This window comes from Stegostoma tigrinum, chromosome 47 (genome assembly GCF_030684315.1).
Source record: "Stegostoma tigrinum isolate sSteTig4 chromosome 47, sSteTig4.hap1, whole genome shotgun sequence".
NCBI classification, from domain to species: Eukaryota; Metazoa; Chordata; class Chondrichthyes; order Orectolobiformes; family Stegostomatidae; genus Stegostoma; species Stegostoma tigrinum.
The window spans coordinates 6,696,896-6,723,161 of record NC_081400.1 but is presented as its reverse complement, the minus strand read 5'-3'; the positions used below and the strand labels follow the sequence as shown (position 1 = coordinate 6,723,161).

General features: G+C 46.8%; 1 protein-coding gene across 2 annotated transcripts in view; it reads right to left on the bottom strand.

Annotated features, from left to right (window-relative positions):
* The window catches only part of iqgap3 (IQ motif containing GTPase activating protein 3), a 151,949-nt gene that overhangs the window by 13,464 nt on the left and 112,219 nt on the right, over nucleotides 1–26,266 (bottom strand). For both annotated transcript variants that reach the window (XM_048525688.2, XM_048525689.2), the window contains exons 26-34: nucleotides 23,986–24,210; nucleotides 21,147–21,287; nucleotides 12,915–12,999; nucleotides 11,848–12,080; nucleotides 5,387–5,519; nucleotides 3,879–3,981; nucleotides 2,895–3,045; nucleotides 1,573–1,660; nucleotides 550–762 (exon numbers count right to left, since the gene is read on the bottom strand). In XM_048525688.2, the coding sequence (XP_048381645.1) occupies nucleotides 550–762; nucleotides 1,573–1,660; nucleotides 2,895–3,045; nucleotides 3,879–3,981; nucleotides 5,387–5,519; nucleotides 11,848–12,080; nucleotides 12,915–12,999; nucleotides 21,147–21,287; nucleotides 23,986–24,210 (1,372 nt within the window). The remainder of the gene's footprint in view (nucleotides 1–549; nucleotides 763–1,572; nucleotides 1,661–2,894; nucleotides 3,046–3,878; nucleotides 3,982–5,386; nucleotides 5,520–11,847; nucleotides 12,081–12,914; nucleotides 13,000–21,146; nucleotides 21,288–23,985; nucleotides 24,211–26,266) is intronic.

Genomic DNA, 26,266 nt, shown 5'->3' with positions numbered 1-26,266 from the left:
TCTACACTCTTCCCCCATCAAACGCTCCTATGCAGGGACAGCACTAGTTTAGACAGAGTAAATTTCCCTCTATGCTGTCCCCCATCAAAAGCTCCCCGTGCTGTCCTTGTCCTGGGTTAGATAAAGCGTAAAGCTCCCCCTACACTGACCCCAAACACTCCTAGGACGGGGACAGGGACAACATGGGGTTGTATAAAGCTCCATGCGCAGCATTTCAGGAAGAGAAGATTTTAGATGTGTTATAGTAAAATCATACAGTCCATGGCAACTTATCGCACACCAGGTTCAAGTTATGTTTTATACCCTTTTGATGTGTTATTTCTCTGGACTCCCTAAACCTGCCTACTGATCGCTCAGTCTCTTAGATAATCAGGTGTCCTTCGGCCCAGGTATGATCACTTGTGAGTTTCGACAGTCAGACAAGTTGTATTTGTGCTTCAGTTAAGTTGGATAGAGTGAACGAAAGACCCAGATTAGACGGGACGGCGATAAAGACTCACTCCTCATCCAGCCCTCCTAAGCCAAGAAAGGGGTTTCTTATTCTCTCACCCTGGCAATCTGATTGACAAGCTGCTGGTAGCCATTGGCTGCAGAAATGGCTCCAGCAGCTTCCAGCATCCTCAGGCTCCGGACAATTTTCCTCTTCTTCTCTTCAATTGACAGCTTGCCGTCGTGGGCCAGGGACTGGTTTCGCTTCAGCTTCTCGGGAGTGCGTGCGTCTCGCAGCGCTCGTCTCTGAACCAGGCAGTGGTGGTCTGCCACCTAGATGAGGCACACAGGTGATGAAACAGCAACAACGAAAGAAAAACAAAATCAGACAAACAGGTGAAAACACGGAGCCAAGTCTGCAATGGAAAACAAGCTCACCAGTTACACACTCTGGCACAAGCTCACTTTGCCATTTACCTCCCAGTCAACCTTAAGATGACGCATGGAGTCAGCCTCAGGATAACTGGGAAACAGCCTGGTTAGGGCATCAGGTCCACCGTTCCAGCTACCCCCTTGGCATCTGGGAGGGCGCACATAGCGAGAGGAGAGAGTTCTGAGGAAGAGTCACCAGACCCAAAACATTAATACGATTTTTTTTTTCTTCACTGATCTGCCAGACCTGCTGAACTTTTCCAGCAACTTCTGTTTTCATTGCAGATTTTATTCAATGAATTTAAAATCCACCAGGATCCACGGTAGGATTCAAACCTGCGTCCTCAAAACATTAGCCTGGGGTCTCCAGGCTACTAGCCCAGTGATATTTACACCGCACTGCCGTATCCCCAACATGACAAGAAACAGGAAACCACGGCAAACTCCTTGCCTCTGCAACAAAAACAAAATTACCAGTGAAACTCACCAGGTCTGGCAGCATCGGTGGGAAGAGAACAGGAGCTAACGTTTCGAGTCTGGTGACTGTGTCGTGGGGGTAGAGGGGACAGGAGGAGAGGCACTGAGGCCAAATCCAGTACCTCTCACCGAGGTCAGCTGCCTCAGACTGTCTTCAGGCCGTGTGTGCGCCCACTGAAGCATTCATGCCGAGCTCCAAAGCTACTGCCCTCTCTGGCAGCCCACTACACTCACCTGATCTGTTGAGGCAGAAGTCTGTAATATTTCAACCAATGTATCTCCAGCTTGCGATCTGATTATGTCCACGATTAACTGTTTGGTGCTAAAAGGACAGAAGTGAGTTTGTAAACACAATCTTAAGAACACTTAAATTTACTTTCAATACCAACCAGGAATAAACAAAAAAGAGATTTGCAGTCTCTGGAAAGAGGTTCAAACTGCCCGATATTTTCTATTAGCAGCCTCCCACAGCTTAAATGCTCAAATTTCTGTTTCTCCAGTTTTGACGAAAAGTCATTGATCTGGAACACCAAATCTATTTCTTTCTCCACAGATGCTGCCTGACCTGCTGAGATTTTCCAGCCTTTTTAAAAAACTGCTCTTACACCAGAGATCTGACGTCAACAGCACCGAGCTTTGGCACAAGTAAAGATCCCACAGCAACACAATCGCCTCTTAAACCACTGTCAAACACGCATGACCTCCACCAGAAATCTGTGTTAAGCGCTGCTATTGCCAAATGCAGGGATTGAGGTGCCTCCTACAATCATACGAATTCCTACAGCGCAGTAGCATCCATTTGGCCCATTGATTCCTCACCGACCGTCAGAAGAGCATCCTGATCAGACTCCCCCCCCCCCCCCCCCCCCATCCCTGTATCCCTTTGTTTCTCATAGCTGACTCTCCTATCCCACACACCCCTGAACACTACGGGATAATTTCCCACGGCCAATCCACCCCAACCTGCGCATCTTTGGACTGTGGGAGGAAACCGGAGCACCCGGAGGAAACCCACAGAGATGTGGACAGAAAGTGCAAACTCCATACTTTGGCTCGAGGGTGGAATTGGCGCTGAGGCAGCAGTGCTAACAACTGAGCCACTATGCCGTTGTCCTTTCTGTATTGATAAGCCTCTGCTCGGATTCTATTATCCACTTGCTCAGTGTATGGCTACGCCGCTACCACAGACTTTGGTGAGATTCTGTATGAAACGGGACTCACAGCTGAGGCTTCCCCTTAAAGGCAATGATTGCAGCCACTCAAACATACTCCTGTATTTCCAGAGCAGAGGGAGGCCATTTGGCCCATTATTCCTATGCTGGCTCATCGAAAAAGAATCCCACAAGGCCCAATACCTCTCCCTACAGCCATGCACAATTTCCAGCGCCTACCCCCCTCCCCACCTCAATTCAGTGGAGATTGTGACTGAATGTGCTGTCAGACAATGTATTTGAAACTGGAATGACTCATTTCCCCCGAGGGAAAAGTCACCTCGCCTCCTTTCACCCTTTACTGTCCCTGGTGAACATTCAGCCAGCCTGGCCCGGCTGACATACCTGAGCAGCAAACCTCTGGTGTTGTCTGCCCCATCACCACTGCTCTTATAGATGTCAAATTTGTTGGTGAGTGTTAGCGAGACCTCCATCTTGTTGAGCTGGGCCATGATTTGGTCAGCATGGGGGTTGTTCACATCGACAGAACTTTCACCTGTGGAAAAGGAATTGGTTGTAAATTAGTGATAGAGCCAGGAGGATTATAGAGCAGCAGCTCAGATTCAGCAGATGCAGAGTTAATGGGAGTTGAAACTCAATTGCTCCTGCTAACCTTTCCACTGAAATGGAGCGCATCAACGGATTGTGTACTCTGTGGTGTTTCTGCCCCATTCAAGTCTCCTCCCACCAATTCACCCAGCTCTCCCATGCTTCTATTCCTCTCTCCATGTGTTTATCCAGCTTACTCCTTCAATGTATGGTGAGGAAGAATAAATGTTTTCACAGAACTGGTGCGTGTCTGGAACGAACTGCCAAAGTGAGTGGTGGAGGCTGGTACAAAAATAACATGTAAGAGGCATCTGGATGGGTACATGAGCAGGAAAGCTACAGGGATATGAATCAAATGCTGGCATATGGGATAAGATTAATTTAGGATATCTGGTCAGCATGGACAAGTTGGAACGAAGGGTCTGTTTTCGTTTTGCACAGCTTTCGGAGTCTGATAGACCTCTGCTAGTCACCATCACCACTCATTGAGAGAGAGAGAGAGAGAGAGAGAGACTGCATTCCCCCATTCCCATAGCACTGAGCCTCGGAGCATGGCATTGATCCCCTGACAACGCAGCAGCGGCACTCAAAGTGTTGGTCTTTGTTTTGTGCTCAGAAGTCCCGAGTGAAACTCTAATCCGTAGCCTTCTGAGACTGACAGATTGAGGGAAGAGAATGCCATCCACTATTTCAAATGGAAAATTCCTTTCAGTCACTTTGCACTTGTCAACATCTGGGGAATAGATCGATTCTGAAGCACAGAAAGGATGAAGTACTCACCTAGAAGTGATTCGACTGTGGGTACATCGCCAAGGTCCTTTAACAGCTCATGAAGAGGGTCACTGCGTTCGGCCAAGAGGGAATCCTGATGCTGGAGCAGCAACTGGTGAAGTGACAGACACTGTTAGACACCACAGGCAGCAAGTGCCACTTGGATAAGTGTAGGGGCTGGAGGAACACGGCAGACTCCAGCATCGACAGTTCTTTCTATCTCGAAATGCCATCGGAGGTTAGTTTAGAAATCCAAGGCAGTGCAGAGGGAGCTCTAACCCTAACCAAAACTCCCTTGATGTGAATGGGGAATGGGGGTGGAATTGAGGATGGTGCCTAAAAGCAACAACAGCCACTAGATCTCGAGGTTACCAATGCCTAGACAAAAGTGACATGTAGAGTGTCAGGCTGTGTGCTTTCATGTTTCAGGAGGAGAGGTTGGATTAATTTTGTCTTTAAAGTGCTTTAACTGTTAATTTGGTGCTTGTAAAATGAAACAGCTGAACAACTGGCTCAGCCCTCAATGTCGCCGTGTCCACATGGAAAAAGACCAGGGTGGGATGGGGGGGGTCAGAACACAAAGCATTTTGTCTCAAGCAGGCTTCAACTAAACGATTCAAATTGGGGCACACAAAAATAAATCACACATTTTCTGGAATATGAGGAGTCTGGCAGTTTCAGATAAATTGTGGCTAATCTGTGTCTCAATTCCATTTATTAATTTCCATCTGTAGCTTCTACAAAATATCCAGCAATCTCATTGTTGAACTGAGAGAGAGAGAGAGAGAGGGAGAGAAGAGAGAGAAAGAGAGAGAGACAGAGACAGAGAGATTAGAGATCACCTGCCTGTGGTAAAGCTGCAGCTATAAGGATAGCTAAGGCAGGATCCAGCAGTCTACAGAAAAGTCAAGACAGATCCAAAGCAGGTCAGAAGTCTATGGAACTGGGGGTAAGGCTGGATCATTGAGCACATCCAAAGCCAAGTCAGATAGCTATCTAAGGTAACACGGTGTGAAGCTGGATGAACACAGCAGGCTTCCTTCACACCGTGTTACCTCAGATTCTCCACCATCGGCAGTTCCTACTATCTCAGACAGATATCGGATAAATTAGGAAGTTGACAATTATTGGGGTCATAGACACAAAGCTGAATTGACACCACGATCTTGTTAAAAGGTGAGGCAGACTTGTAAGGCTAAACAGCCTCTTCATGCTCTCAAGTCTTACATACCAGGCGCAAGTCACTACTCCTCTCAGTTCTGAGGAAGGATCACCAGACCTGAAATGTTAACACTAAATTTTTCTTCACAGATGTCCCAGACCTGCTGAGCTTTTCCAGTAACTTCTGTTTTTGTTCCTGATTAACAACATCCACAGTTCTTTCGGTTTTAATTTACAAGTCGCAACTCCCAGGACAAAGACAAGTTTAGGGTTCAGACCCGTTATACGCTATTCTACAGCTGATACTCTCGCCCTCCCACCAGGGGAGCCACAAGGATATCGCCCTACACACTCACCTTGTGAGTGTTAATCAGCTCGCCGACTGTTATGTAGATGACTGGCTTGTTAAGGCTGACCATTTCAGAATACTCATTCACATTAAACCATTCCTCAGGTTCAAGAACGTCACAGGCTGCACGGAAAAACTCCCTGGAATTCACCAAATAGAAGATATTCATTTAAAATTATGAACTGTGAAACATTTCCACCCCCTGCCAGCCAACAGTAGGTACAACACACAAGCCCACATGGTTTCAAGCAGCGGGTCACTCCATCTTCAAACTGAATGCCTTTCAAGTGCATTTTACTGCTCAGGAGTCCAGTTTCGCTTTGATATCTCTGACTGCAGCTTACCTGACACTTTATGGAGCTGATTGGGACATGGTGTGGCACCAAGCCAAGGACATTGAGGTGTGTTTTCACCTCCATGTTAAATCTATTTGCTAAGGGGACTGTCAGAGATCACAACAGAATATACATAGATTGGAGACTGGAGAGTTGGGCAGATAAATGGCAGATGGAGTTCAACCCGGGCAAATGCGAGGTGATGCATTTTGGAAGATCTAATTCACAAGCAAACTGTAGTTTCCAGTAAATGGAAAAGCCCTGGGGAAAATTGATGCTCAGAGATCTGGGTGTTCAGGTCCATTGTACCCTGGAGGTGGCAATGCAGGTCGATAGAGTGGTCAACAAGGCATATGGCATGCTTTCCTTCATCGGAGGGTGTATCGAGTACAAGAGTTGGCAGGTCATGTTACGGTTGTATAGGACTTTGGTTCAGCCACATTTAGAGTACTGTGTACAGCTCTGGTTGCCACACTACCAAAGGATGTGGATGCTTTGGAGAGGGTCCAGAGGAGGTTCACCAGGATGTTGCCTGGTATGGAGGGTGCGAACTATGAAGAGAGGTTGAGTAGATTAGGATTGTTTTCATTAGAAAGGCGGGGATTGAGAGGGGACCTGATTGAGGTCTACAAAATCATGAGGGGTATAGACAGGGTGGATAGCAAGAAGCTTTTTCCCCCAGAGTGGGTGACTCAATTACATGGGGTCATGAGTTCAAAGTGAGAGGAGGAAAGTTTAAGGGAGACATGCGTGGAAATTTCTTTAAGCAGAGGGCGGTGGGTGCCTGGAACGCGTTGCCAGCGGAGGTGGTAGATACAGACACGATAATGTCTTTTAAGATGTATCTGGATAGGTACATGGATGGGCAGGGAGCAAAGAGATACAGACCCTTAGAAAATAAATGACAGGTATAGACAGAGGATCTTGATCGGCGCAGGCTGGAAGGGCCAAAGGGCCTGTTCCTGTGCTGTAATTTTCTGTGTTTTTTTGTTCTAATCTCAGGAGAAATAGCAAAGGGTTACCAATGCTCTCCTGGGTTAAGGGAGGGTGAATGCATAAAATTCACACATGAATGGAGTGCTCATCGAGGGACTACTTCTGGAAAATGCCTGCCTTTAGATCACAAAGTTCTGGTCAGCTCAGTGGCAAATTCTTACCCCGCTGGCAAAACATTCACTGACACTCAGTGGGTAAACATTCTTCCTCTCCTTGCCTTAAGTGAAGCCGGTGGGCAATTGGATACTGAATGATGGACAATGTCCGTGGTCATGGAGAGAAAGAGGCAGAGAGTGGATTTTAACCATATGCTTAATCCCAGCACTCCCCATTCCCTCTTCAAACCCCGAAACGGCCCCACGGGCACTTACCACACTCTGTCATTTGCAATCTGCAGATACAGTTGGAGACTGCAAGTGCAGCCAAATACCTACATCCACACCACAGCGAGCTTTGCAGCTGGCCTCACCAACAGGAGGCACCTTCTGATCACGGATTTTGGGCCATTGAGACTGCAATGGCTCTTTGAAGGAACTGTACAAATCAGTCTCAGGTTATAAGGTTAGAGACTTTTAAGCGACTCTTGGATAGGCACATGGAGGATAGTAAAATGTAGAGAATGCAGGGTAGATTGGCCTTAGTAGGATAATAGGTCAGCACAACATCGTGAGCCGAAAGGCCTGTACTGTGCTGTACTGTTCTATGTTCTCCAAAGATGTTGCACAAAAACCTGAAAGTTAGTTCTCTAGCTGGTGTCAGGCTATCTCTTGAAAGATCCAAAATCTATTTCCATCGCCATTTTAGGCTAGCATACTTTGGTTCTTAACAAACCTCGGGATGAAGAAAAGACTCTCGTTTTTTCCCACCCAGCTCTATGACTGATTATTTTCAATCTAATACCTCTTCTGATCTATTCCATCAAATTCTCCCAATTCTCCTAACCTGCATTATCAAATCATTCTCAATTTTCAACCCCTCCCACCTGGTGCTTCATCAACCTCATCTGCTCTGAGGACAACAAACCCGGATACTCCAGCCTTGTCACATGAACTGACATCCTTCATCCCCTGTTCTTGTTGTGGTGAATCTCCTTCTTCGGCCTCCCTGTGGGTCTCAACATCCTTCCAAAAATCCAGGGCCCAGATCCAGACCCAGGCATGACCCTCAACCTCAGGTCTCACCTGGAAAACTGGATGTAACTTTCAGTACTGTCAAATGCCTCATTGATGAAGCAGAAGTGTTCCCACCACCTTCTTTGCTTTGCTCACCACCTTCAATGATGCATGAAAATGTGCTTCACCCTGCTTTTGCACCCCAAACCATCAATATGTAATAATCAAAGGACCCACTTTACGGCTTCCCTCCCTAACTCGGGGAGAAATAAAGGAAAGTCCCACATTTATAATGCATTCTTCACACTAGAGGATGTCTCAAAGCACCTTCCAACCAATGAAGTACTTTCTGAAGTTGAAAAGTAGGAAACATAGCTGCCAATACACGCACACTAAGATCCAGTAAACAGCAATTTGATGATGACCTGGATGTTCTTTTAAAGGTAAAGGTGATGTTGGTCATTGGATTACATGGGCCCATGGGCACCAGGAAAAACTCAACATGCCAACCAAACCCCTCCCTTCAAACGCAATCTCTTCTTGACCACACTCCGTCGAATCAGTAGCAAGTAATCTTTCACACTCATCCTAACGCAGGCAGAACGGGCAGGGAATGCGACTTTTTAGAAAGGTCTCAATTTTGACAGCGCAGTGCCCCTTATTACTCAAGGTCAAATAACAAACCGAACCATGTGACACAAGGGCAAGATAGCTACCAACTAAGCCGTGATTGACACAGACACTATGGTTAACTGGAGCTGCGTTGCTGTCAGTGAGGAGCAGCAAATCCTATCAAAATGGAATCAAATTGAATCAGTCACTTGTGGGGTTAATGAGCTTAGCCAGGCTGTCAGCAGCAACCCCGGGCTGTGGGTGGGAGATGTTGAATCTTCTTTATAACTGTCTGTTCTAGCAGTAACATCCAGCCTTCTACTGCGCATCAGAGGAAGACTAGGCTTGCCCTTACTTAAGGGCTCAACCGGCATCAAAGGAGCAGACATGAAAGGAAGCATCACTTTTCCCCCCCGTTTCACAGACTGCTCTATAGGAACAGATAAACAAGCTTGACAAACAGGAGAACAACAGGATCTCATTCCCAGTCTCCTCCTCTTAAATTTTTGCAAGCAGGAGAAAGGTGGAATAAGCACACGCAAGCAGAGACTTGCGTGGAGTAAGAAACAAGTTTCCTGATGGTTCAACAACTAGGTCTAAACCAAACTGGAAAAAGCCCCAATTTCCAAAAGGCTCAATAGATGCAGATTAATTATGAGATAGGATTATGACCGATCACTTGATGAAATATTGCCCCCTCAACCAGCATCACTAATACTTACCGTATTGCTACGCAGACTGGTTGCCACGTTTCCCAACATTACAACAGTGACAACACCTCAATGATTGTGGGGCATTTTGAGGTAATTTATTACCTTAAAAGGTGCTAGATGAATGGGGGCTGCTGTTGAACATCACAGCTAGACTGAGGGTGTGCACTGGTCGGATTCCACCACCAGTCCACTTCAGTTATATAGCATGATAGAACATCTGGAGTAACATGTACTTTAGTAGACTCCTTTGTTAAGGAAAGATGCGAAGGTGTAGGAAGCAATTCAGGGATTTATCAGGCTAACACCTGGAACGAGTTGGTTGTCTCATGAGGAAAGTTTGAAATGGCCAGGTTTGTATCTGGTTGCAACACAAAATCCCGAGGGGTCTTGGCAGGGAGGATGGCGAGAGGATGCTTCCTTTCATTTTTTTTTGGGGGGGGGGGGAATCTCAAACAGAGTTGTAAGACTTGCTTCCGTGATCTTTCGAAGTCAAATGTGTCTTTGAATATTTTAATCAGAGGTGGATGGATTTGAGGTAAGCAATTGAGTGAAACGTTATTGGGGGGGGAAAGGGTAGACTGGAGATGATGGTCAGATCAGCCATGATCTTAGTAAATGGTGGGGCAGGCTCAAGGGCTCATTCATGAGCACTTGACCACACTGAACCGTTTCCAACATTCTTCCGTAAGTGAGACAAATATGGTACACGTTACTCCAGATGTGGCCACAAGTCAAGATGAGAGGAACAATAGTTGAGCAACAGGGCCATGTCGGCCATGACAGTCGTTTGGCCCAATCGGTGAAAACAAGGTGGCTGATTTGAGCAGGTGAGAGATCGTGAACTTTGATCACGAGAGCAAAACAAAATGTAGAATATTCTTTGGAATGACGTAAAGCTCTTAATGTCAATGCTCAGAGGGACTCAACTGTAAGCACACAGCGGGATACACCACTGCAAGGTGTGTTCCTGCTGAGAGGGTATTCTAGATCGGGAGAATGGATCGACACTTTAGAATTTAGAAGATTGAGAGGCAATCTCATTAGGAAAGACAAGGTTCTGAAGGCAGATGGATGGGACCAACACTGAGAGGTTGCTTCCCCCCTCAGGGCTGGGGAATCTAGAAATTGGCAGAGGCTGGGAGGAGCAGTCTCAGGAGGAGGGGGTGAATCTTTTCGACCGAGGTGAAGGGAAGCGTCTTCACTGCGAAGGAGGTGAATCTTAGGGACTAAGACCCTGATGATGACCTCAGGGTTTCAGAAAGCTTGCTGGTCTCTCAAAAAATTAAGCGAAGTAGCAAGCAGTTGAGAAAGTGGAGTTGAAGCTCCAGACAAGCCAAATAGGCACTGAATTTGGGAGCAGGCCCAATGGGCTGAATGGCCTTCTCTTATTTCTCATGTACTTATACTTGGCTTCATGATCAGCAATGTACATGATGGAGAGGAAATACATTAAAAATTTCCTAATCTTTATACAGAGAAAAACTGTATAATAGCAGCAAAATGAGATGCTGCAGTGCAGTGTAACAACATTCTTCCATCTCGGGGAAATCTGAGAACAACCTCTAAGCCCAGGAGCTCACTTTGCTGTAATGCATCCACTGCGTGCTTACACTTCAGTCCCTCTGAATGTCATAATTTCAAACATTGCCTCATTTAAAAAAAAACCTCTTCTTTTTGTTCGTGCCACCAAAGTTTATAAGAGGCTTTGCTCCAAATGAAACTATTCACAGGTACAATTGGCCAAATGGCCTCCACTTGTGTTGTAAGAATCTGCTTGCAGATGAGGAACGGAGACACATTGGTCAGCACCATCAATCAACACTGTTTCTGACCTAGAGTGGTTCAGAAGGCAGCATGTCAGGTGTTGTACACTGCATTGCTACTGTTTCTATCCATCCTGAAGGGCTAATAGGACAATGTAGAGTGAGCTTTACTCTGTATCTAATCTCATGCTGTACCTGTCCTGAGAGTATTTGATGGGGAACAGTGTAGCTTTATTTATATCTAACCCCACGCTGGGAACATTTGAAGGGTGACAGTGCTGAGAGAACTTTCCCCAACCCGTTCTGTCCCTGCCCTGGGAGTGCTTGATGGGGGAAGAGAGCTTTACTCTGTATCTAATTCTGTGCCGTCCCTGCCCTGAGAGTGCTTGACGGGGTACAGCTTAGATGAAGCTTTACCATGTGTCTAACTCCATATTGTTCCTGTCTTGGAAGTGTATGCGCACATCAATAGACTCTGCAAAATAGGGAAAACTGCTTCATTCTAAGGGAATTCTAAGGAAATCCATTCTAAGGGGCGGACGCTAGGAAGTTGTTTCCATTAGGCAGGGAGACTAGGACCCGTGGGCACAGCCTTAAAATTAGAGGGGGTAAATTTAAAACTGAAATGAGACGACATTTCTTCAGCCAGAGAGTGGTGGGCTTGTGGAATTCATTGCCGCAGAGTGCAGTGGAGGCCGGGACGTTGGATGCCTTCAAGGCAGAGATCGACAAATTCTTGATCTCAAAAGAAATCAAGGGCTACAGGGAGAGTGCGGGAAAGTGGTGTTGAAATGCCCATCAGCCATGATTTAAATGGCGGAGTGGATTTGATGGGTCGAATGGCCTTACTTCCACTCCTATGTCTTATGGTCTTATGGAATGGGGAGCCAGCGAAATACATCACATAAATAAAGAGAAAGATGTAGAGGCTTGAGACCTGAATCGCTGCTGGGAGTGGTACAAGTAGTCATTCATGGAGCGGAGCTGACCAGTCTCTCTTTCGAAGGTTTTGCTGGAGGCAGCATGCTGCAGTAGTTTTGCAATGGAGCCCAGGTTGCGGCGGTGGTCCGTGTGTAGCCCACCTCCTGCACCGACATCAATGATATTAAAGCCGTCCGGGGCCACAATTGCAGGATTCATGTAGCGATAGTAAAGCAGGTTCCCGACAATCTGCAACACATGAGGAAATAAACAAACAGTGCCCACACTCAAATGACTAACACTGTGAGGAAATTGAACGGCTAAGAGCAGTACAAGCGCTTCGTTTCTCAAATTTCTTATTTGTCATTATCATTTTTACACACACTTGCTACTGGGCATATCTGGAGTACTATTAGTCCCTAAAGTCAGAGATCAAGGGCAATTGCAGCAGGTTTTCTAATGTCACTCTCTCCTCCACAGCCAATAACAGAAATTTTTTGGGTAGACGGGTACGATGGTAGTGGTGCAGAGGTTGGGAGGGTGTGGTGCAGAGAAGGACCCTTGTGCACTATGTAGTTAAATGTCACACATGTGGTGTTATCGAGTGAGTCACCTCAGCAACCAGGCCCTGACCATTACTGCCTCCCGTGGGATTTTTCCGCTGAGGAAACTGACAGGCTTCCTACTCCAAAGCTTGAGCACATTCTGCACTTGGGCAGGTTGCCCACGAGCTAACTATACACACTGTGGGCGTCTTGGAAATGTGGCCATAAGTAGGAGGGAGTGAGGACTGACAGAGGGCGAGGAGGTACCGACAGAGGGCAAGCGTGATGAGGGGTGAGAGTGGAGAAGAGCAAGAGAGAGTAAGGATGATGGGAAGCGATAGGGAGGAAGAAAGCTGGGGGGATTGGAGAAGGAGAAGATAGGGTGGAGCGGTGGAAAAGAACCCTGGAGCAACACACCACAGAGATGTTGGGGGGGGTAGTGGGAACAGTAGTAGTGGAGTGACAGAGGCAGAGGATGGGAGTAACAATGGGACAGAGCGACAGAGAGACCACAACACACTGAGCGGCTAAATGTTACCTTTAACAATTCATCTTCAGTAACCCCTGGAAACTTCTCATACAGTGAGTTTTTCAACACTTTGGCAGTATATCGCATTCCGTACCTGCACGTGGAACAAGACGATCAACATTAGATTCCCGCAGGATCTCACTGCACAGCAAGTGGCCATTTGGCCCATCTGGCTTTCCACCTCATTCCCCTTCATCCCATTCCTATCCCCCAAAGCCCTGTGTGTTTTCTTCCCCTGTAAGTATATAGGTGATTCCTCCATTTTGAGTGTTACTGTTGAAACAGCACCTGATTTTCAGGCGTTAAAAAAAGTAATCAACCCTCTTCTTCTCTTGCAGACACAGAAAATGCAATGGAGAAGAATTTTTTGTCTCACAACCCTCTGCAAACACATACATTGACTCTCTTAGTGGGAGCAGCAATCCAGAAGTGGAGATTGACACTTGGTACATTTGTTATGTGGTGATTTACTCAATGAACTTTTCTGATATGTGGCAAGTCTACTCGGTGGGGCTGCAGCCTAAGACAGTCTCCAGTAGGCAGCGATTCAGAGTAGACTGAATAGGGTTTCGTTCACCTAACTCGAGAGACAACCCAGAGTTAACTGCAGCTATCTTGACGACAGGTAACTCAGCAGAGTCATCCAGCACAGAAACAGGCCCCTCAGCCTAACTCATCCATGCTGACCAGGTTTCCTGAACTGAAATAGTTCCATTTGCCTGTGATTGGCCCATACCCATTGAAACCTTTCCTATCTATGTACCCTTCCAAATGTCTTTTAAATGTTTTAAATGAACCTAAGAGTTAGAGTTCTGAAAAAGTCGCAGCTCCCCTCAGCATCAAACACCAAAATCTGTCCCTCAAACAAGAGTTAACTTCACACCATTGTGTGGCTGTGGTGGAAGATTCCTCATGGTAGACTGGTTAGTAAGGTTAGATCACATGAAATACAGACAGAACTAGCTTTTCTTTCTGGAAGGTAGATTACCACTCAAAGCTGGTGGTGGATGGTGGCTTTTCAGACTGCAGGCCTGTGACCAGCGATGTGCCACAAGGATAATATCTGGGCTTGGGCTGACAAGTGGCAAGTAAAATTCACACCACACAAATGCCAGGCTTTGACTGTCACAACTAAGAGAGAATTTAACCACTGCCCCTTGACATTCAGTGGTGTTACTAATGCTGATTGTCCCACTGTCAACGTTCTGGCGGTTATCACTGACTAGAAACTCAACTGGACCTAACACATAAACACTGTTTTCAAGAGCAGATCAGAGGCTGCAATACTGTGGTGACTACCATGTCTTCTTGACTCCCCAAAGCCTGTCTGCCATTTACAAGGCACAAGTCACAAATGTGATGGAATATTTTCCACTTGTCTGGATGAGTGCAGCTCTAACAACACTCAAGAAGCTTGACACCATCCAGGACAAAGCAGCCCGCTTTATTGGTACTGCATCCAGAAGTAAGCACGCCCTCCACCACTGACGCTCAGTCGCAATAGGGTGTACTATCTGCAAGATGCACGCAGAACTTCACCAAAGATCCTCAGACAGCACCTTCCAAACCCACAACCATTTCCATCTGGAAGGACAAGAGCACCAGATACATGGAAACACCACCCCCTGCAAGATGCCCTCCAAGCAACTCACCATCCTGAAATATCTCACTGTTCCTTCACTGTCGCTTGGTAAAAATTCTGGAATTCCCTCCCTAAGGACATTATGGGTCAACTCACAGCAGGTGGACAGTAGTGGTTCAATAAGAGAGCTCTCAACCACCTTGTCAAGGGCAGGCACTAAATGCTGGCCATTCAGTGATGCCCACATTCCACAAATGAGTAAAAAAAGATTAAGGAAAGTCACTGTGGATTAGCTAACAGCAAAGTTTAATTAACTTGCTTTAGTTTCTAGAAGCAGTAATAAAGATGGTTGATGAGGGTAATGTAGAGTATGTGGACTTTCAAAGAACAGTGTCACACATCAGACTGATGAGCAAAGTTAGAGTCAGTGGAATAAAAATAACAAAATGGGCAAGAAATTAGATGAGTAGCATTAAACAGACAGTAGTCATTAATGGACGATTTCTGTCATAGGGGAGTGTTTTGGTGTAGTTCCACAAATGTTAATGTCGGGTCATTTACTTTTCCTGTCAAAAAATTTAATGATCTAGACCCTGGGCTACAGGGTTCAATTTCAAATCATAGAGATGATGTGAACTTTAGAAGCATTGAGGTGATGAGGGTAGTTTCAAACTTCAAAAAGACATCAATGAGTTGGTACAACGGACAGGCAGTGAAGGGTGAAATTTAATGCAGAAAAGTGAGAGCAAGAGTAGGAAGAGACTACATAAAACAATGGGTGGATAGTAAAGGATGCAGGAGCAGACAGACTCAGGTGTATAGGTATACAAGTCATTGAAAGTGCTAGAAGAGATCATGATGGTGAATGATAAAAGACATTAGAATCATAGAATTTTACAGAACAAAATGAATCTATTCGACCCATTGTGTCTGTACTGGCGTCAGAAAGAGCTACCCGGCTAGTCCCACATTCCAGCCCTAAACTGTAGCTCTCTAACTTCTTCACTTTCAAATGTATATCCAGCTCACTTTTGAAACCTCCTGTAGAATCCGCCTCCACCACTCTCCCAGGCACCGCACTCCAAATCCTAATCAGAGTGAAGACATGTCTCCTCGTCTCACGTCTAGCTCTCTTCATAACAACCTTGAATTGTGACCGCCAGTTACTGACATTTCAGCTAGTGGAAATGGATTATCCTTCTTTACCCTGTCAAAATTGTTTCTGATTGTGCACACCTCAATAAGATCACCTCTTAACCTTCTCTGCCCCATGGGGAATATGCCCAGGCTCTTTAATCTTTCTTAGTATCCCTAAAATTCTTCATTCCAGGTAAATCTCCTTTGAACTCTCTCCAGGGCTTTATCGATCAATAGACAAGAAGTCAGAGTAGGCGGGGGAGGGCCATGCTAATTGGGTCAAGTCCTGTGGTAAACAATATTGAAACAAATCACACAAAGCTCAATCAGATTGTGGGTCCCAATAAATTAGCAATTTTTAAACTGGAACACAAACAGGAAGATGTTAAATGAGGACTTGCCATTTTTATGACGTGTTGTCACTGCTGGAGTCGTAGAGATACACAGCACTGAAACAGACCCTTCAGTCCAACTCATTCACGCCGACCAGCTGACCTATATAAATCTAGGATAATAAAGTGTGAAGCTGGATGAACACAGCAGGCCAAACAGCATCTCAGGAGCACAAAAGCTGATGTTTCGGGCCTAGACCCTTCATCAGAGAGGGGGATGGGGTGAGGGTTCTGGAATAAATAGGGAGAGAGGGGGAGGTGGACCGAAGATGGAGAGAAAAGAAGATAGGTGGAGAGAAGAGTATGCTCTCCTCTCCATCTATCTTCTTCTCTCTCCATCTTCGGTCCGCCTCCCCCTCTCTCTATTTATTCCAGAACCCTCACCCCATCCCCCTCTCTGATGAAGGGTCTAGGCCCGAAATGTCAGCTTTTGTGCTCCTGAGATGCTGTTTGGCCTGCTGTGTTCATCCAGCTTCACACTTTGTTATCTTGGATTCTCCAGCATCTGCAGTTCCCATTATCACTATATAAATCTAGACCCATTTACCAGCATCTAGCCCATTTCCCTCTAAACCCTTCCTATTCATACACCCATCCAGACACCTTTTAAAAATGTTATAATCCTATATACCTTTTAAAATGTTATGACCTCCCAACTCCTACACTCAAACCACTTGTGCTGGCAGCTCATTCCACATACGCACCACCCTCTGCAGGAAAAAATTGCTCCTTAGGTCTCTTTTACATCTTCCACCCCTCCCCACCTTAAACCAATGCCCTCTAGTTTTTGACTCCCCCACCCTGGGGAAAAGACCTTGCTTATTCCTTAGCCATGCCCCTCAGGGTTTTATAAACCTCTGAGGTCACCCCTCAGCCTCCAACACTTCAGGGAAAATAGCCCCAGCCTATTCAGTCTCTCCCTGTAGCTGAAACCCTCCAACCCTGGCAACATCTTTCTAAATACTTTTTGATCCCTTTCAAGTTTCACAACAACCTTCCAAGAGCAGGGAGACCAGATTTGCGCACACTATTCCAAAAGTAGTCTAACCAGCCGCACCATGACCTCTCAATTCCTATACTTAATGCACTGACCAATAAAGGCAAGCGTACCCAATGTCTTCACTATCCTATCTACCTGCGACTCCACTTTCAAGGAACAATGAACCTGGACTTCATGACCTCTTTGTTCAGTAACACTTGCCAGGACCTTACCACTAAGTGTATAAGTCCTGCCCTGATTTGCCTTTCCAAAATGCAACACCTCACATTTATCTAAGTAAATTCCACCTACCACTCTTTCACCCATTGGCCCATCTGATCAAGATTCCGTTGTACTCTGAGGTAACCTTCTTCATTGGCCAATACACCTCCAATTTTGGCGTAATCTGCAAGCCTACTACCCATGCTTCCTTTGTCCACATCTAAATTATTTATACAGATGTCAAAAAGCAGTGGGCCAACTGGATCTTCTTGCATTTGGAAATGGACTGCTTCAGTACCCGAGTTGTCACGGATGGTGCTAAACACTGCGCAATCATCAGCGAACATCCCTAATTCTGGCCTTACAATGGAAGGAAGGTCATTGATGAAGCAACTGAAGATGGTTGCACCTAGGACAATCTCCTGAGGAACTCCTATAGAGATGACAGACCTCCAACAACCACGGCCATCTTCCTTTGCCACTGGAGAGTTTGACCCTGGATTCTCATTGATTCTAGTTTTGCTAGGTCTCCTTAATGGAACACTCGGTCAAGTGCAGCCTTGATAGCAAGGGGAGCCACTCTCACCTCACCTCTGGAATTCAGTTCTTTTGCCCATGTTTGAAATACGGTTACAATGAGGTCAGGAGTTGAGTGGCCCTGACAGAACCCAAACTAGTCTTCACTGAGCAGGTTATTTCTGAGCAGGACCTGCTTGATAGCAGTCTTGATGACACCTTCCATCACTTTACTGACGTTTGAGCGAAGACCGATGGGGTAGTAATTGGCTGGGTTTGACTTGTCCGGCTTTTTAGTGTGCAGGGCATACTTGGGCAATTTTCCACATTGCCAGGTAGATACCAGTGTTGTAGCAGTACTGGAAGGTCTTGGCTCGGAGAGCAGCAAGTTCTGGAGCACAAGTCTTCAGTGCTACTGCCAGAATGCTGTCAGAGCCTGTAGCCTTTGCAGTATCCAGTGTCCAACTGTTTCTTGATATCACGTGGAGTGAATCAAATTGGCTGATGACTAGTATCTATAATACTGGGACCACTGGACGAGGCCAAGATAAATCATCCACTCAGCACTAACGGCTGAAGATTGCTGTGAATGCCTTAGCCTTAACTTTTGCACTGATTGCTGGGCTTTTCCATCATTGAGGATGGGGATCTGTGGAACCTCCTCCTCCAATGAGTTGTTGAATCATCCACCACCATTCACAACTGGATGTGGCAAGGCTGCAGAGCTTAGATCTGATCCATTGGTTTTAGGACTGTTTAGCTCTGCCTGTCTATCACATGCTGCTTTTACTCTTTTGCAAGCAACTAATCCCGTTTAGTAGCTTTGCTAGGTTGGTACCTCAGCTTCAGGTGCACCTGGTGCTACTCTTGACACATTCTCTTGCACTCGCTATTGACTTTATTCATTCACGAGATGAGGGCGTCACTGGCTAGGCAGCATTTATTGTCCATTCCTAATTGCCCAGAGGGCAGTTAAGAGTCAACCACATTGCTGTGGGTCTGAAGTCACATGTAGGCCAGACCATGTAAGGATGGCAGATTCCTTCCCTAAAGGCATTAGCGCACCAGATTGGTTTTTCCAATAATTGATTCACAGTCATCGTTAGATTGTTAATTCCAGTTATTTATTGCATTCAAATTCCACCATCTGCCAAGGCGGGATTTGAACCCAGGTCCCCAGAACATTATCTGGGTCTCTGGATTAACAGTGATAATACTACTAGGTCATCGCCTCCCCTGAATTGATCTCTAGCTTTATCGTAATGTTTGAGTTGGGGATATGCTGGGCCATGAGGTTACAGATTGTGCCCTATTGCTGTTGATGGCCCACAGCGCCTCATGGATGCCCAGTAGTGAGTTATTAGATTTGTCCAAAGTCTGTCCCATCTAGCACAATTGACAGACAATATGATGGTTATTCTCAATGTGAAGACAGGACTTCATCTCCACAAAGGCTGTGCAGTGATCGCTCTTACCAATACTGTTGTGGTCAGATTGGTAACAATGAGGTTAAGCATGTTTTTCCCTCTTATTGGCTTCCTTATCACGTACTGTAGCTACGTCCTTTAGGGCCCGACCAGCTCCGTCAGTAGTACTGGTACAAAGCCACTTTTTATGGTGGATATTGAAATGCCCCACTGAGAGTACATTCTGTGCCATTACCATCTTCAGTGCTTTCTCCAAGTGTTGTTCAACATGGAGAAGTAGATTCATCAGGTAGGGGAGGACAGTATATAGTAATTAGCAGGGGTTCCCTGCCCATGTTTAACCCGAAACTGAGACTTCATGGAGTCTGGAGTCAATGTTGAAAACTCCCAGGAGATCTCCCTCCCGACTGCAAACCACTGTTCTGGGTCTGTCCTGCAGGTGGGACGGGACATAGCCTGCATCGGTGATAGTGGTGTCTGGGGCATTGTTTGAAGGGTATGGTTTCGTGAGTATAACTATGTTACTTGATGAGTCTATGAGACAACTCTCCCAGTTTTGGCACTAGTGCCCAGATGTTATCAAGGAGGCGTTTGCAGGATCAACTGGCTGGTTGTTGCTGTTGCCTTTTCTGATACCGAGGCCTATGTCCAGTTTCATTTATAGAGTCATACAGCACGGAAACAGACCCTTCGGTCCAACCAGTCCATGCCAAACATAATCAACTATCAAATCTATCTAAACCTCTCACAATTTAATAAACTTCTCTTGGGTCACCTCTCAACCTCCTCCGGTCCAGTGAAAAAAGTCCCACCCTATCCCAGCTTTTCCTTATAACTCAGACCTTCAATACCCAGCAACATCCTGGTAAATCTCTTCTGAACCCTCTTCAGCTTGATAACATCCTAACAAAGTGACCAGAGTTGAGACTTTGTAGCAAGTGGTGCAACTAGGCCATTTCTGAGGGCAATTGACATTGCTGTGGGTCTGGAGTCACATGTAGGCCAGACCAAGTAAGGATGACAGTTTCCTTCCCTAAAGGACATTACTGAGCCAGATGGGTTTTTCCAACAATTGACAATGGTTTCACAGTCATCAGTAGATTCCAAATTTGAGATTATTTTTGAATTCAAATTCCACAATCTGCCATGGCGGGATTCAAACCCAGGTCCCCAGATAATTATCAGGGTCTTTGGTTTAATAGTCTAGTGATAATACCATAGGCCAGAGCCTTCCCTGAGTCCATCTTCGCCCAAGTTTCTAGTCTTACCCCAACTTATCATTTCTAGAAGCTTCTTCACCAGTGAAATCAAACACTGATCTTGCCAACAATGCCAAAGTCCCAGTAAATGAATTTTTTAAAAACTGGAGGATAATCCAGGCTTTGTGGTCAATACTGAGAGAGCACTGCATGGTAAAAGACATGGTCTTTGGATCAGACACAAAACTGAGGTCCCTTCCAGTCCAATGTGAAAGATCCTGCACCACTCAGAATCACAGAGTCCCCATACTACGGAAAGGGATCATTTGGCCCATCAAATCTGTACTGACCATCCGAAGAGCGACCCACCCAGACCTAGTCACCAACCCTATCCCCATAACCCCACCAATCCAACCAGCCTGCAAATCCCCGGACACCACGGACAATTTAGGGGCATGGCCAATCCACCTAACCGGCACATCTTTGGACTGTGGGAGGAAACCAGAGCACCTGCAGGAAATCCCTACAGGCATAGGAGAACGTGCAAAATCCACACAGTCGTCTGAGGCTGGAATCGAACACAGGTCCCTGGTGCTGCGAGGCAGCAGTGTCAAATGCCTCAATTTTGCACCATAACAATTCTGCGATGAGGACTTGAGGTTGCAAAAGGCATTGGAGAAATGCAGACTCTCTTTTTAGATTTCGGAGGAATCATCGTAAGCAGCCAGTAGGCATTGATCTCTGGTTGACAACACTCACAACCACATCCAAGCTTTAGAGTACGTACGGTATTTTGTCCACGCCGGAGACAATGGCAGTAAGGAATTTGTCTGTGGCAGCCCGGAGATTGTGAATGGATATGTCCAGCCTCCGCTGGACCTCATGGTGCATCAGGGCTTGCTCTGGAGTCACCTCATATGGCAATTTGCTGAAGGAGAGAGGGGGGGGGGGGGGGGGAAGAGAGAGAGAGAGAGAGAGAGAGAGAGAGAGAGAGAGAAAGAAAAAGAGAAATCAATTGCTTATTTTTGGCATGAATTGCTTTCACAATTTATAAAATTGTCAGTGCTAGGGTCAGTTGAAGCTAGGGTCAGTCTTGGGAGCTCATGATTGCCTGCCATTACGGATCACAAGCTCATTTTGTTCTATTAGATATGCTAAGTTTTGAGCCCCTTCGCAAAAGATAGCATCACACTTGGAAAAGGTACAGCCCTGCACAAACTTTGGCAGGTATAAGATCAATAGACAGACACCGATAAGGAGAACCATTTGAGCGTGCATCATGTCTAATCGACATGTTCTTAAAACAGCCAGATCCACAACCCCAGGGGGTTACCACTGGCCAGAAACTGAACTGGACCCAGCCATAAAATTATTATGGCAGCAAGAGCAGGTCAGAGGCTGGGAATCCTGCAGAGAGTAACTCACCTCCTGAAGTCCCCATAGCCTGCCCCACCATCGACAAGGCACAAGTCAGAAGTGTGATGGAATGCTCCCACATGCTTCGAGTGTGGCTCCAAGAACACTTGAGAAGCTCAACACAAAGCACTCCTCAGTTCCCCAAACCCTGATGCCTATCTGTTTACTGGGCCACAGATCGAAACACAGCACTGGGGAGCCAGCGAGGCCCTGCAAGGATGGTGGACAGCTGTTTACAACATAAAACAGTTTAAAAGGGAACACTATACACAAGCCATGGCAAAAGGATTTTGAAAGAAGATTTTGTTTTTAGAAATGAGAATGGAATTTGGAAAGAAAGGGAACTAGTATGCCAGAGTCGTTCAAGTTTTGGAATTAGCGCCACAGATCAGGAAGAATGGCAGATCTGCTTGAATCCATGGTAACTACGATGACGATAAACATGGTCACAACATGGAAGAATCATGTTTGAGTACTGCTTTCAACATTAAATACTTAAAACACAAGATCGTAGATCCTTGTCTAAAGTAAAAGCAAAGCAAATTAGAACTTATCTTGTAGTACTCTTACTATCCATTATGAGCATTGCTGGCTGGGTGAGCATTTATTGTTCATCCCTAGGTCATGGAGTGTTCCAAGTTTTTAACCCTGTCAAAGTCTAAGAATTTGAATCTTCCATGTCTGCTATCTTTACCCCAAGTGGAAGAGGTCATGGGTTTAGAAGTTCAACTGAAGATGGTGCAGCGCATCGTGTGGGTGGTACACATTGCTGCCACTGAGCGTCAGTGGCGCAGGGAGTGAGTGTTTGTGGATGTGATACCAATACAAGCAGGGACTGCTTTGTCCTGGATGGTATCGAGCTTCTCAAGGTATTGTTGAATCTGCTGCCATCCAGGGCAAGCGGGGAGTATTCCCTCGCACTCCTGCCTTGTAACTTGTTGATGGAGGATAGGCTTTGGGGAGACAAAAGATGAGTTACTCTCCATGAAATGGCTCTTGCAGCCACAGTATTTATACAGCTGGTTTCTGGTCCATGGTATGCTCCAGGATATTGATTTTGGTGGGTGTGGGGGTAATGTTGTTGAACATCAGCCACATATAACATGATTCAGATCAGAAGGCACCTGCCTCAATGGTTTGCTTGGAGTTGGCTACACGCTACAGTTTTTCCAACACCCTGCAAATGTAACCTGAAGATTCCTCTTTGGGCACATGCAGATGTCTAGTGAGACAAAGAAGAAAGCTTAAGAGATGAGCTCAGTCAAATCCAGGTAGGCTATGCTAATCTGGAAGAAAAGGCATTTGGAAAAGTATCAGCTGGAGACTGAAGCCTGCAAGCTTCAGCGAGAAATGGAGAGGAGCATCAAGAACAAAATGGACAATTTATTGCCTTAACATTTCTTCAGTAAACTTTACAGAAGTGCTATAAGCCTAAAAAATATTCAATTCTCTTCAAACTGGGAGCTGAGAGTGAGGTTTGGTTTTAAATTCAAACCAGGAGGCCTAGAGCTACATTTTCAGGGCTAAGCTGATTAGATTGAAAACCAGACATCTCATCAATTCTGCCTACTCTCCCAATTTTAATTGGTTTCTAAATCACCTCGCCACACATGCACTTAACCTGAAGCTGAAAAATGAGAAAGAGATTTGCTTCAGATCAAAGAATGAAACATCTGCTGATTGGGAGGCACTGATCCTACCCACCTTCAAGTCTGAGCAGAACAGAGCAGGCAACACACCAGCGCTGCAGTGGATACAGAGCCACTTACTGGGGGATTAAACGCTCCAGGATGGCTGCACTAATTTGCTCTCAGGAGTATCAGTTGGGTGGCCTGTAATGGATACCAATTACCTCAGGAGTATTAGATATCAAAAACACACACTCTGTTCCGTGCAACTTCGAGCACAAGTGAGTTCCTTTTGCCCATGTGAGAGTTTGAGAATCTGTCTCAAGTGAAGTGTGGGGGTACCCACAGGCCAGCCTGATTTGATCCTTGCCAAATGCCTACCAGGGGACATTTGACAAAAGCAGGGACAGCAACGCCCACAGAATCAATGCCGTTAGTGACCCATGGGGACAGTAAATGGTTCCACTTTGCCAGCTGGGAGCTGACCTGCTCGACCCTGGTGTCAACAATAGCATCAAGGTGACGACCCCCACACTGCCGTCACCGCACCTCCCACCCCCACCTTTGCAATTCTAACTTTACCTTCTCTGCCCGGTTTCAGTCTCCATCTGGTTCACCCAGCTCTTGTAAATATCAACTGGGTCAGTCTTGATGCTCAGGGATTTATCCTGCAGAATCTCCTTGATGACAGGCCCCAAGATCTCCCGCAAGGCGTTCTGACCACGGACATTCCGGTAGAAACTCACCACCAACTTGGTCACGGTGGGGTTGCCTGTGACAATCTCACGGACCTGGTCAACCTTTGATCTGCAGGGATTGGGAAAAGAGCAAAGGAGGAAGCCGAGAATCTTGGTGCAGAGTTGTACCAATTTGAACAGTCTCCAAAAACAAATTCTGTACAGATAATGAAATTGGTCTAAACTTTCCAACCCTGCCCCTTTCTTTAACTTCATCAAAATAGGCCTTTTAACATTCCAAGGTGCCTTCACTGAAAGGTCATCAGAAAAAATTTGAGCCCCATGTGGAAACATGAACGCACAAATTAGAAGCAGGAGCCGGCCATTCAGTCCCTCGAGCTTGCTCCACCACTTGATAAGACAATGGTTGATCTAATTGCAGTCAGAACTCACTTTGCTGCCTACCCCTGATCCCCTAGTTACTCAACAAAACATCCACGTCAACTGTAAAAATACTCAAAGATGTCTGTCTCCTCCACTTCCCGGGCATAAAAGTTCCAAAGACTCACAATCCTCTTCCAAATGTATGAATTAGGAGTAGGCCATTCAGTCCCTCCTCCCTGATCTGCCATTGAACAGTAATTTCAATGAAATTACCCCACTTCCCGAATGAACCCCAATAGCCTTTTACCACTCTTTTGTGCAGGAAAAAAAAATGTCCTCATCTCCCTCTTAAATGGGGGACCCTCTTATTTTTAAACCGTGACCTGTAGTTCTAGACCAGTGCTTTACAAACTTCATTTCATCCCTTTCCCTGACTCCTCAATGAGGTAAGGTGGGGTATAGAAGGGGGTGGTGCTTGTCTGTTACAGCAGGAGCACAGCTGCTATAAACCCAGCCACAGTTCCACAACGGCCATTGCCAACATGGAGTTCGATATGGCAACGTTTCGGCTCACAGCCCTCTTCGTGTCCTGACTTCCAGCTTGGAAAGTCCTGTTCAAGTCCATCTCACAGGAGGAGAGGAGGAGGAGAGAGCGGAGAGCGGAGGGGGGGAGAGCGGAGGGGGGGAGAGCGGAGGGGGGGAGAGCGGAGGGGGGGAGAGCGGAGGGGGGGAGAGCGGAGGGGGGGAGAGCGGAGGGGGGGAGAGCGGAGGGGGGGAGAGCGGAGGGGGGGAGAGCGGAGGGGGGGAGAGCGGAGGGGGGGAGAGCGGAGGGGGGGAGAGCGGAGGGGGGGAGAGCGGAGGGGGGGAGAGCGGAAGGGGGAGAGCGGAAGGGGGAGAGCGGAAGGGGGAGAGCGGAAGGGGGAGAGCGGAAGGGGGAGAGCGGAAGGGGGAGAGCGGAAGGGGGGAGGGGGGAGAGCGGAAGGGGGGAGGGGGAGAGCGGAAGGGGGGAGGGGGAGAGCGGAAGGGGGGAGGGGGAGAGCGGAAGGGGGGAGGGGGAGAGCGGAAGGGGGGAGGGGGGAGGGGGGGAGGGGGGAGAGCGGAGGGGGGAGAGCGGAGGGGGGAGAGCGGAGGGGGGAGAGGGGGGAGAGCGGAGAGCAGAGGGGGGAGGGCGGAGAGCAGAGGGGGGAGGGCGGAGAGCAGAGGGGGGAGGGCGGAGAGAGCGGAGAGCGGAGGGGGGAGGGGGGAGGGGGGAGAGCGGAGGGGGGAGGGGGGAGAGCGGAGGGGGGAGGAGGGAGGGGGGAGGGGGGAGGGGGGAGGGGGGCAGAGAAAGAAAGGAAATGGGAGTGTGCAAGTTGGAGAAACGTGAGTAGGGAATAGCACGCCTTAGACAACTGAAACGTCAGCAGTCAATGACCTAATAAAGAGTACAGAGGACAGGCAAGGGGGAAGGGACCAGATTTAAAAGGTGTTAAACATCAAGAGAATTGCAATATTGCAGATCTAGACCACATAGTCAGAGACATAGTCTCTATCAGCACTTCACCAACTTATTCTGGCTATTCCACCCCATAGCAATCATTTCTGTACTAGCCTGAACATTCCCCTTTCCAGCTATTTCTGGGCCTGTAAGGAATGAGAATTTGGGCTTAGGGGCACACAGACAAAAGCAGGAACAGACATCTCGGGAAAAAGTAAATCAATAAATCCTCCTTGTCAAATGCTCAGTCTTGTTGGGTCAAGAAGAATCATATAGAAGCACTTAACAGAAATAAATTTGTCTATTGCATCAATGATAGCCCACC